Below are 12,568 nucleotides of genomic sequence, written 5' to 3'. Positions count from 1 at the left end.
TGAAGGTCATGCTTAGGCAAATAAACTATAAATGGCTACGATTTACACTTTTTTTTTGTTTGTTATTTCATGGAATGTATTCATACATTTTTGCAAATGTATAAAATATTAAACTGAAATATATTTAAATACAGTACAAAGTTTGGACACACCTACACATTAAAGGGTTCTCCTGCATTATAGAATAATAGTGAAGACATCAAAACTATGAAATAACACATGGAATCATGTAGTAACCAGAAAAGTGTTAAGCAAATCATAATATATTTTATATTTGAGATTCTTCAAAGACGCTACCCTTTGCCTTGATGACAGCTTTGCACACTCTTTGAATTCTCTCAACCAGCTTCATGAGGTAGTCACCTGGAATGCATTTCAATTAACAGGTGTGCCTTGTTAAAAGTTTATTTGTGGAATTTATTTCCTTCTTAATGCCAATCAGTTGAGCCAATCAGTTGGTATACAAAAGGTAGCCCTATTTGTTAAAATACCAAGTCCATATTATGGCAAAACAGCTCAAATAAGCAAAGAGAAATGACAGTCCATCATTACTTTAAGAGATGAAGGTCAGTCAATACAGAACATTTCCAGAACTTTGAAAGTTTCTTTAAGTGCTGTCGCAAAAATCATCAAGCGCTATGATGAACTGGATCTCATGAGGACCACCACAGGAAAGGAGGACCCAGAGTTAAGTCTGCTGCAAAGGATAAGCTCATTGAGGCATGAGACCCAGTATTTATTATATATATTTTTTACCTTTATTTAACTAGGCAGGTCAGTTCAGAACAAATTCTTATTTTCAATGACGGCCTAGGAACAGTGGGTTAACTGCCTGTTCAGGGGCAGAACGACAGATTTTTACCTTGTCAGCTCGGGGATTTGAACTTGCAACCTTGCTAGTCCAATGCTCTAACCACTAGTCTACCTGCTGCCCCGTGAGTATGAGGAAAAGGGTGACTACTTTGTAAAATCTGAAATTTTAAATATATTTTGATTTGTTTAACACTTTTTTTTGGTTACTACATGATTCCATATGTGTTATTTCATAGTTTTGATGTCTTCACTATTATCCTACAATGTAGAAAATAGTACAAATAAAGAAAAACCTTGAATGAGTAGGTGTGTCCAAACTTTTGACGTAGTGCTACTGTACGTAGTGCTCTAGTATAGGTATTCAGACACAAGACAGTATGTCCCATTTCTGCTACCACCATTAACCATATCAAACCATATCAATTAACCATATCAAAAGAGGTTTAAGATTCAAGACCTGAGGATAACAATTGTTTTACAAAGATATTTATTACACAATTGTAATTTTATTGAGTAAATGTTTACAGTAGTTATGCACATGATACAAACTATTCTTTATACACTTTTAATGACATGGTTTTAAAAACAACTAGAAATTGTAATTTTACAACAAGAAAATAAGTAGAAAAATGCACAGACTAGTGTTGAAAATGTAGTCTAGTGTAGCAATACTGTATTATAGTTGTGGGATAGTAGCCTTTAAACAGAAAAAGTATTGACTATAGCCCAGCAGTAGTAGTACCTGATCCCATATCTGTACATTGTACAGTCTTGGTAACTCATGTATTTACATGTATATGGTCAGTGCTAGATGTGTCTCAGCTGTTGTGATCAAGTGGCCAGTAAAATGTGTGATCATTCTGGGCATGGTCAGGCTGTGTTCATCCTCCACCTGTCAGGTCAGTGTGGTTGGCGTTGGTTGTGGTGAGGTCAGTTTGGTCAGTGTTGGTTGTGGTCAGATTATTGATGGTTGTGGTCAGTCCTGGTTATGGTCAGAGGTAAAAGTCAGTGTTGGTTGTGGTCATTCTCCTCCACCGACCAGGTCAGTGGATATGGTCAGTGGTGGCTGGTTGCGGTCAGTGGAGGTTGGTTGTGGCCAACGGAGGCCGGTTGTGGTCAGTGGTGGCTGGTTATGATCAGTGAAGGCCGGTTGTGGTCAGTGGAGGCCGCTTGTGGTCAGTGGAGGCCGGCTGTGGTCAGTGGGGGCTGGTTGTGGTCAGTGATGGCTGGTTGTGGTCAGTGGAGGCTGGTTGTGGCCAACGGAGGCCGGTTGTGGTCAGTGGTGGCTGGTTATGATCAGTGAAGGCCGGTTGTGGTCAGTGGGGGCCGCTTGTGGTCAGTGGAGGCCGGCTGTGGTCAGTGGGGGATGGTTGTCGTCAGTGGTGGCTGGTTGTGGTCAGTGGAGGCTGGTGGCTGGCTGTGGTCAGTGGTGACCGGTTGTGGTCAGTGGTGGCTGGTGACTGGTTGTGGTCAGTGGAGGCTGGTGGCTGGTTGTGGTCAGTGGTGGCTGGTTGTGGTTGTGGTCAGTGGTGGCTGGTGACTGGTTGTGGTCAGTGGTGACTGGTTGTGGTCAGTGGTAACTGGCCGGTTGTGGTCAGTGGTGATTGGTTGTGGTCAGTGGTGACTGGTTGTGGTCAGTGGTGGCTGGTTGTGGTCAGTGGTGGCTGGTTGTGGTCAGTGGAGGCTGGTTGTGGTCAGTGGTGGCTGGTTGTGGTCAGTGGAGGCTGGTGGCTGGCTGTGGTCAGTGGTGACCGGTTGTGGTCAGTGGTGGCTGGTGACTGGTTGTGGTCAGTGGAGGCTGGTGGCTGGTTGTGGTCAGTGGTGGCTGGTTGTGGTCAGTGGTGGCTGGTTGTGGTCAGTGGAGGCTGGTTGTGGTCAGTGGTGGCTGGTTGTGGTCAGTGGAGGCTGGTGGCTGGCTGTGGTCAGTGGTGACCGGTTGTGGTCAGTGGTGGCTGGTGACTGGTTGTGGTCAGTGGAGGCTGGTGGCTGGTTGTGGTCAGTGGTGGCTGGTTGTGGTCAGTGGTGGCTGGTTGTGGTTGTGGTCAGTGGTGGCTGGTGACTGGTTGTGGTCAGTGGTGGCTGGTTGTGGTCAGTGGAGGCTGGTTGTGGTCAGTGGAGGCTGGTTGTGGTCAGTGGAGGCTGGTTCTAGGTCAGTGGAGGCTGGTTGTGGTCAGTGGTAACTGGCCGGTTGTGGTCAGTGGTGATTGGTTGTGGTCAGTGGTGACTGGTTATGGTCAGTGGTGGCTGGTTGTGGTCAGTGGAGGCTGGTTGTGGTCAGTGGAGGCTGGTTCTAGGTCAGTGGAGGCTGGTTGTGATCAGTGGTAACTGGCCGGTTGTGGTCAGTGGTGGCTGGTTGTGGTGGCTGGTTGTGGTCAGTGGTGGCTGGTTGTGGTCAGTGGTGGCTGGTTGTGGTCAGTGGCGGCTGGTTGTGGTCAGTGGCGGCTGGTTGTGGTCAGTGGTGGCTGGTTGTGGTCAGTGGTGACTGGTTGTGGTCAGTGGCGGCTAGTTGTGGTCAGTGGAGGCTGGTTGTGGTGGCTGGTCGTGGTCAGTGGTGACCAGTTGTGGTCAGTGGTGGCTGGTGACCGGTTGTGGTCAGTGGAGGCTGGTTGTGGTCAGTGGAGGCTGGTTGTGGTCAGTGGAGGCTGATTGTGGTCAGTGGTGACCGGTTGTGGTCAGTGGAGGCTGGTTGTGGTCAGTGGAGGCTGGTTCTAGGTCAGTGGAGGCTGGTTATGGTCAGTGGTAACTGGCCGGTTGTGGTCAGTGGCGGCTGGTTGTGGTCAGTGGAGGCTGGTGACTGGTTGTGGTCAGTGGTGGCTGGTGGCTGGTTGTGGTCAGTGGAGGCTGATTGTGGTCAGTGGAGGCTGGTGACTGGTTGTGGTCAGTGGTGGCTGGTTGTGGTCAGTGGTGGCTGGTTGTGGTCAGTGGAGGCTGGTTGTGGTCAGTGGTGGCTGGTGGATGGTTGTGGTTAGTGTTGACCGGTTGTGGTCAGTGGAGGCTGGTTGTGGTCAGTGGTGGCTGGTTGTGGTCAGTGGTGGCTGGTTGTGGTCAGTGGTGCCTGGTTGTGGTCAGTGGTGCCTGGTTGTGGTCAGTGGAGGCTGGTTGTGGTCAGTGGTGGCTGGTGGCTGGCTGTGGTCAGTGGTGACCGGTTGTGGTCAGTGGTGGCTGGTGACTGGTTGTGGTCAGTGGAGGCTGGTGGCTGGTTGTGGTCAGTGGTGGCTGGTTGTGGTCAGTGGTGGCTGGTGACTGGTTGTGGTCAGTGGTGACTGGTTGTGGTCAGTGGTAACTGGCCGGTTGTGGTCAGTGGTGATTGGTTGTGGTCAGTGGTGACTGGTTGTGGTCAGTGGTGGCTGGTTGTGGTCAGTGGTGGCTGGTTGTGGTCAGTGGAGGCTGGTTGTGGTCAGTGATGGCTGGTTGTGGTCAGTGGAGGCTGGTGGCTGGCTGTGGTCAGTGGTGACCGGTTGTGGTCAGTGGTGGCTGGTGACTGGTTGTGGTCAGTGGAGGCTGGTGGCTGGTTGTGGTCAGTGGTGGCTGGTTGTGGTTGTGGTCAGTGGTGGCTGGTGACTGGTTGTGGTCAGTGGTGACTGGTTGTGGTCAGTGGTGGCTGGTTGTGGTCAGTGGAGGCTGGTTGTGGTCAGTGGAGGCTGGTTCTAGGTCAGTGGAGGCTGGTTGTGGTCAGTGGTAACTGGCCGGTTGTGGTCAGTGGTGATTGGTTGTGGTCAGTGGTGACTGGTTATGGTCAGTGGTGGCTGGTTGTGGTCAGTGGAGGCTGGTTGTGGTCAGTGGTAACTGGCCGGTTGTGGTCAGTGGTGGCTGGTTGTGGTGGCTGGTTGTGGTCAGTGGTGGCTGGTTGTGGTCAGTGGTGGCTGGTTGTGGTCAGTGGTGGCTGGTTGTGGTCAGTGGTGGCTGGTTGTGGTCAGTGGTGACTGGTTGTGGTCAGTGGTGGCTAGTTGTGGTCAGTGGAGGCTGGTTGTGGTGGCTGGTCGTGGTCAGTGGTGACCAGTTGTGGTCAGTGGTGGCTGGTGACCGGTTGTGGTCAGTGGAGGCTGGTTGTGGTCAGTGGAGGCTGGTTGTGGTCAGTGGAGGCTGATTGTGGTCAGTGGTGACCGGTTGTGGTCAGTGGAGGCTGGTTGTGGTCAGTGGAGGCTGGTTCTAGGTCAGTGGAGGCTGGTTGTGGTCAGTGGTAACTGGCCGGTTGTGGTCAGTGGCGGCTGGTTGTGGTCAGTGGAGGCTGGTGACTGGTTGTGGTCAGTGGTGGCTGGTGGCTGGTTGTGGTCAGTGGAGGCTGATTGTGGTCAGTGGAGGCTGGTGACTGGTTGTGGTCAGTGGTGGCTGGTTGTGGTCAGTGGTGGCTGGTTGTGGTCATTGGAGGCTGGTTGTGGTCAGTGGTGGCTGGTGGATGGTTGTGGTTAGTGGTGACCGGTTGTGGTCAGTGGAGGCTGGTTGTGGTCAGTGGTGGCTGGTTGTGGTCAGTGGTGCCTGGTTGTGGTCAGTGGTGCCTGGTTGTGGTCAGTGGTGCCTGGTTGTGGTCAGTGGAGGCTGGTTGTGGTCAGTGGTGGCTGGTGGCTGGTTGTGGTTAGTGGTGACCCGTTGTGGTCAGTGGAGGCTGGTTGTGGTCAGTGGAGGCTGGTTCTAGGTCAGTGGTGACTGGTTGTGGTCAGTGGTGGCTGGTTGTGGTCAGTGGTGCCTGGTTGTGGTCAGTGGTGCCTGGTTGTGGTCAGTGGTGCCTGGTTGTGGTCAGTGGAGGCTGGTTGTGGTCAGTGGAGGCTGGTTCTAGGTCAGTGGTGACTGGTTGTGGTCAGTGGTGGCTGGTTGTGGTCAGTGGAGGCTGGTTGTGGTCAGTGGAGGCTGGTTGTGGTCAGTGGTGGCTGGTTGTGGTCAGTGGAGGCTGCTTGTGTCATTCTGGGTATGACCCTCATGGTCAGGTTGTGTTCATGTTCATTCTTAACAGGTTGCTGTGGATCAGGACAGGTTATATTGGTTGTAGTGGTCAGTAGTGGCTGTGATCAGTAGTGGTGGTTGTGGTCAGTAGTGGTGGTGGTGGTCAGTAGTGGTTGTGGTCAGTAGTGGTTGTGGTCAGTAGTGGTGGTTGTGGTCAGTAGTGGTGGTGGTGGTCAGTAGTGGTTGTGGTCAATAGTGGCTGTGGTCAATAGTGGTTGTGGTCAGTAGTGGTTGTGGTCAGTAGTGGTTGTGGTCAGTAGTGGTTGTGGTCAGTAGTGGTGGTTGTGGTCAGTAGTGGTGGTTGTGGTCAGTAGTGGTTGTGGTCAATAGTGGTTGTGGTCAATAGTGGTTGTGGTCAGTAGTGGTTGTGGTCAGTAGTGGTTGTGGTCAGTAGTGGTTGTGGTTAGGTTATGGTCATCTGTCTTGGTATGAACCTCATTGCCAGACTGTGTTCATCCTCCACGGGTTGCTGTGACAGGTTGTTTGTCTGCCTGATGCTGCTCAGTGTGTTGCCATGACGAGGACACACCGTGTACCGCGACAACAGCGTCACCAGGACAGCCTTCATCATCATCATGGCAATGTGTTTACCCACACAGGAGCGGGGGCCACAGCCGAATGGCTGGAAGAAACGACTGGGCACCTGATGGAAAAAAGGAGAGGTCAACCATAGCCTGGTACCAGATCGGTTTGTGCTGTCTTATGGTCGTTATAATGTTCGGCATGAATCAATGGAGTTGGCAAGACGACACAAACAGATCTGGAACCAGGTAAACCACATGCTACTTCTGAATAATTTCACAGACCTGTCCATCAATTATGACAACAGTTTGCAATGCAATGCTTTTAAGCAATTAGGACCACCCCAACTCTCACTTACAGTTTTATCAAAGTTTTCCAAGCTGAATTCATTGGGTTTGGGGAAGAACTCAGTTTTGTGCATGAGCCCTATGTTGAGGATGATGTTGGTTCCCTTGGAAACCTTGGTCCCATCGATGACGTCATCTTCCAGCGCCTTCCTCATGGTGAAGTCTACCACAGGATGGAACCTCATGGATTCATTGATAAAACTCTCCAGCACTCTGAAGTTCTGGAAGTCAACTGTCATTACATCCTTCTCTCCTGTGGATAGAAGTGAACATGAGATTGTCAGCATGGTGTGCCTAAAAGATATAATTTGTCATCCGTGAGATATTTGTCTCAATTATTAGTCAAGGGTGGCTCAGAGAGTAAGAGTATGGTGCCAGCAAGATTGTGGGTCCCGCAGAGATCATTAACATATACTAAAAATAGATGCACTCACTGTACTGTAAATTCCCGTCGCTTTGGATAAAATCATCTGCTATGTGGCATATATTATATATTATTAGAAATTCCACCTAACTGTTGACACCCCCTTTATTTGAAAGGTGTGAGCATAGTCACCTATGAGAGTGCTGATCTCCTCTACAATCCTCATCTCCACCTCAGGGTTCTGCTTCAGCAGCATGAGCATGAAGAACAGACTGATGGACAGAGTGTCTGGGGCTGCTATCACCATCTCCAACACACACTGTCTCACGTCGTCCGCCGACAGCTCTCCATGGTTCTGGTCAACACACACACACACCGAGAGAGTGGAAGATTGACAGGTTTCTCTTAGTGACACCCTATACAATGATATGATTTCAATTAATCAGCAGAACAGACCTGGGCGAAGATGAGTTCTGAGGTGAAGTCAATATCATCATCCAGTTTTTCAGCTTCACTGATAATTCTTCTTTTGGTTTCGATAAGGCTTTCCATCACGTCCTGTAGCTCCTTGCTAGAGACGAGACGTCAAAACACTTGATTAAACTTACACACCTTCTACAAAACTACTACACACCTTCATTTACGCAACCCCCCCCCCCCCCCCGACGAGTGACCATCACCAGTGACCGTCACCAGTGACCACATAGAGACTTTAAGTGCATGTGTGAACTTACGCTGCTTGTTGATGCCTCTTGTACATCCATCCACATTTGAAGAAGATATCAGGCTTGATCAGAACCGTTTGCCAGGTGTCAAAGTAGTGTTGAATCTTCAATAGCAGCTCTTTCTCTGAGTTACATAAAGTACAAGGCACACAGTCAAAGCTTGGCATAATTCAATGTGTTAAGGATGTCCATTTACATTACATTGACAGTAGTGAGTCGTTTAGCAGACTCTTATCCAGAGCTACTAACAGTAGTGAGTCGTTTAACAGACTCTTACCCAGAGCTACTTACAGTAGTGAGTCATTTAACATACTCTCTTATCCTGAGCCACTAACAGTTAATGTATTCATCTTAAGATAGCCAGGTGGGACAACCACATATCACAGTCATAGTATGTACACTTTTCCTGAATAAAGTAGCTATCAGCAAAGTCAGAGCTAGTAAAGGGGTGGGAGGGATTGATGTGAGAAGGGGGGTATTATTTAAGTTACTCTTTGAAGAGGTAGGGTTTCAGATGTTTCTGGAAGATGGGCAGGGACTCTGCTGTCCTAGCTTCAGGGGGAAGCTGATTCCACCATTGGGGTGCCAGGACAGAGAACAGACGTCCCCACATGCATGCAGGCACACCCACACAGACAAACCCCTCCCCCCGCACACACGCACCCTGCCACTGACCATTGAGAGGCACCCTGAGGAACAGTTTGTTAGAAATGTCCACTACGATGCATCTCAGCAGGTTGAGAACATCTACGTGTCCAGAGGGGTCAGTCATCTCCTGCAGACGCTCCAGGTGCCTGTCTGTTGCACTCACACAGATCCCTACTGTCCGCTGCAGACCAGGCCCTGTCAGAGCTGACACACACAACACCAAGGATGGGCTCAATTCCATTTCAATTCAGACAATTCAGGAAGAATTCCATTGAGTGAATTGAAATCACCCTATACAATTAATAAAAATGGGCACCGGACTATTTACATGAAATAGTACCCGCAAAACACCAGGACACACAAAACACCAGGATGCTAGCCTTCTAGGCAGAGTTGCAAAGAAAAATCCATATCTCAGACTGGCCATTAAAAATAAAAGATTAAGATGGGCAAAATAACACAGCCTCTGGACAGAGTAACTGTCTAGAAGGCCAGCATCCTGGAGTTTCCTCTTCACGGTTGACGTTGAGGCTGATGTTTTGCGGGTACTTTTTTAATGAAGCTGCCAGTTGAGGACTTGTGAGGCATCTGTTTCTCAAACTAGACACTCTAATGTACTTGTCCTCTTGCTCAGTTGTGCACTGGGGCCTCCCACTCCTCTTTCAATTCTGGTTAGAGCCAGTTTGCGCTGTTCTGTGACGGGAGTAGTACACAGCGTTGTACGAGATCTTCAGTTTCTTGGCAATTTCTCGCATGTAATAGCCTTCATTTTTCAAAACAAGAAAAGACTGATGATTTTCAGAAGAATGTTATTTGTTTTTTGACATTTTGAGCCTGTAATCGAACCCACAAATGCTGATGCTCCAGATACTCAACTAGCCTAAAGAAGGACAGTTTTATTGCTTCTTTAATCAGAACAACAGTTTTCAGCTGTGCTAACATAATTGTAAAAGGGTTTTCTATTGATAAATTAGCCTTTTAAAATTATAAACTTGGATTAGCTAACACAACGTGCCATTGGAACACAGGAGTGATGGTTGCTGATAATGGGCCTCTGTACTCCTATGTAGATATTACATTTGAAAAAATCTGCTGTTTCCAGCTACAATAGTAAATTACAACATTAACATTACTGTCTACACTGTATTTCTGATCAATTTGATGTTATGTTAATAGACAAAAAATGTGCTTTTCTTTCAAAAACAAGAACATTTCTAAGTGACCCCAAACTTTTGAACGGTAGAGTATCGACTAACCTGTACCACCACACATGAATTCTGTACCGGTACACCCTGTATATAGCGTCATTATTGTTATTTTATTATGTTACTTTGTATTATTTTTTACTTGAGTTTATTTGGTAAATATTTTCTTAACTCTTTCTTGAACTGCATTGTTGGTTAAGGGCTTGTAAGTAAGTATTTCACGGTAAGGTCTGTTGTATTCAGCGCATATGACAAATACAATATGATTTGATTTTAAATGGAATTGATCCCAACCCTGTATCAGACCAGAACATAAATTAATTTGACATCTAGTAAGAGTGAGTCAAATGTTAGTGAGTTAGATAATCATGTAATAAATAAACTTCAAGTCTCTGTCGTTTACCTTTCGCAAAATATGTCCTCATTTTTTTCCAGAGTGGGATGTCACTGTTAAAGATGATACCTCTCCCGTCCATCCCGATACACTGCAGTCCTCGTTTACTGGCGAACCGGGCTGTGTAGTGGGCACTCTTCAGGACATGGTAGACAGCAGAGGACCTGCAGCAAGAGTGAGAGACCAAGAGTGTCATAAATAGAGAGTCTCAAACAAGTAGTGCTGATCTTGGATAAGTTTGTACTTTTTCAATGATAATGAACGGACATCGGAGGTAGAGGATCTTAGATCTCCTCTGAGACGCTTGATGAATATCACCCCCTACCCCCACCGAACTGAATGAGTGGAGTATTTTCCAATTACATTTCAACAGAACTTACTTGCTAAGAATGAGAGTCTCTTCTCCGTTGATCCAGACCCGAACCATACTCCCATATCTCTTGTTGTAGTAGTTACAGGCTGTTCCTATCCCACTCCAGATGAACCGAGAGTAGGACAGGATTGGACCCAGACCAGCCCAGAAGAAAGGACCTGCCATAGAGGCACGTACAGTAGAGACGCAGGTTAGTACAGGATTGCTACTTGCCACCGTTTTACAGTAATAACCGTTATATTAGATGAATAGCCAAGGTCTTTCTAGTGAACTATTGGCTATCAACTTTTATATGAGATATTAGAGATACAATTCCAAAATGTATTAAACCTCAAAAGGTTTCATCTTCGATCAAACAAAAAAAAAGACATTATGACATTTCATATTACACAGTGGTGATAGTTGTTAGACGAAGAGAGAGTGGCTGTGTGTGTGTGTGTCCCCGTACATTATGCCATTTCATATTACACAGTGGTGATAGTTGTTAGACGAAGAGAGAGTGGCTGTGTGTGTGTCCCCCCCCGTACATTATGCCATTTCATATTACACAGTGGTGATAGTTGTTAGACGAAGAGAGAGTGGCTGTGTGTGTGTGTGTCCCCCCCCCCCCCCCCGTACATTATGACATTTCATATTACACAGTGGTGATAGTTGTTAGACGAAGAGAGAGTGGCTGTGTGTGTGTGTGTCCCCGTACATTATGACATTTCATATTACACAGTGGTGATAGTTGTTAGACGAAGAGAGAGTGGCTGTGTGTGTGTGTGTCCCCGTACATTATGACATTTCATATTACACAGTGGTGATAGTTGTTAGACGAAGAGAGAGTGGCTGTGTGTGTGTGTCCCCCCCCGTACATTATGACATTTCATATTACACAGTGGTGATAGTTGTTAGACGAAGAGAGAGTGGCTGTGTGTGTGTGTGTGTGTGTCCCCCCCCTCCCCCGTAGACACATTCACACATCATTGGTCTTACCTGGTATGTGTGAGGCGTTAGTGAAGCACCAGGCCGTGATGAGCAGGAGACAGAGCAGCAGCAGCAGGACTCCAGACACGCTAGTGTCATCCACTATACGGGTAGCCATTACAGTGAGGAGGTCTGGAGGCTGCTGTGTTATGATGACAGCTGGAGCACTCTGCTATTGATTATTCTCCTTCCAAATTTTATCTCTCTCTCTCTCTCCCCCCCCCCAGGGAAAAAGGTCTTCTGACTTACTTCAAGGAGACTACCTGGTTAAATATTTTAAAAAGTAAAAACATGTCCCACAGATTATAGAGTAGACCTGGTCTCTCAAGTATGACCGTAGGTCTTTCATTTTGATTGAAACAGGCTCACTTAACCTTCAAAAGAAAGCGAACCACCGTATAATTCATCATCTGAAGAAAGAAATAACATCTGCTAACCATGTGTGTATGTGACAAATAAAACATCTGATTTGATTTGCACCTCACCGAAGTAGTTGTCGCTTATCTATTGGGACAGCCGAAGAAAAAAGGCTTCTAAGAGTTTACGGTATATGTATTGAATCACCCTGAATTTCCAGAACCAAATTACACCCAATGTAGTGGACACTTTTTTAAATATTTTTTTTACCAGAACCCTATAGGTCCTGGTTAAAAGTAGTGCACTAAATAGGGAATAGGGCGCTATAGGTCCTGGTTAAAAGTAGTGCACTAAATAGGGAATAGGGTGCTATAGGTCCTGGTTTAAAGTAGTGCACTAAATAGGGAATAGGGTGCTATAGGTCCTGGTTTAAAGTAGTGCACTAAATAGGGAATAGGGTGCTATAGGTCCTGGTTTAAAGTAGTACACTAAATAGGGAATAGGGTGCCATTTGGGACGTAACCAGGAGGATTCAAATTGTCAAAACAAAAGCCTTAAACTCCGTGACAACCCTTGCTCTCTTTTCATCCCCTTTTAAATATTTCTCCTGTCCTTGTCCTATGGGGTTGGTACAACATGTGAACACGGTAACCATAACACAACCAACGAAAGCTTTTTAAGTTGACCAGTTGTACTATTTGCTATGTACAGTTCCAGATGTCTTACCAAGGCTAGAGTTGAGTAAATTAGACATCAAAGATATTAGAACCTTCTGAAACCAGAGGGGAAGGCTGAGGTGTCTGTCATTTTAGCAGAATGTACTAATGCTGTTGTTTCTTTATCTATCGGAGAAACTTGGTCATCTTTGTTCTCGTCATCGTCCCCTCTAGAAGACACGGTTCGTTTGCTGTAA

General features: G+C 47.1%; 1 protein-coding gene across 1 annotated transcript; it reads right to left on the bottom strand.

Moving 5' to 3' along the window:
* Positions 1–1,283: 1,283 nt before the first annotated feature.
* On the bottom strand, positions 1,284–11,453 carry LOC115144680 (aromatase). The gene is made up of 9 exons (XM_065002946.1): positions 11,308–11,453; positions 10,337–10,487; positions 9,966–10,120; positions 8,385–8,561; positions 7,719–7,833; positions 7,441–7,555; positions 7,143–7,339; positions 6,632–6,914; positions 1,284–6,394 (listed from the first exon to the last, which is right to left on the bottom strand). The coding sequence occupies exons 1-9, from the start codon at positions 11,414–11,416 to the stop codon at positions 6,155–6,157; spliced, it is 1,542 nt and encodes a 513-aa protein (XP_064859018.1). The 5' UTR covers positions 11,417–11,453; the 3' UTR covers positions 1,284–6,154.
* Positions 11,454–12,568: the final 1,115 nt, after the last annotated feature.

This window comes from Oncorhynchus nerka, linkage group LG17 (assembly GCF_034236695.1).
Source record: "Oncorhynchus nerka isolate Pitt River linkage group LG17, Oner_Uvic_2.0, whole genome shotgun sequence".
Taxonomy (NCBI): Eukaryota; Metazoa; Chordata; class Actinopteri; order Salmoniformes; family Salmonidae; genus Oncorhynchus; species Oncorhynchus nerka.
This window is presented reverse-complemented; position numbering and strand designations above follow the sequence as displayed.

Bases quoted from the DNA above. Each gene is read 5' to 3' on its own strand.
- LOC115144680 (XM_065002946.1), bottom strand. From the start codon at position 11,416: ATGGCTACCCGTATAGTGGATGACACTAGCGTGTCTGGAGTCCTGCTG. The intron at 10,121-10,336 runs GTAAGTTCTGTT...CTCTTGCTGCAG, and splicing joins GAGACTCTCATTCTTAGCAA to GTCCTCTGCTGTCTACCATG. The intron at 7,834-8,384 runs GTCAGTGGCAGG...TATGTAACTCAG, and splicing joins CCTCAGGGTGCCTCTCAATG to AGAAAGAGCTGCTATTGAAG.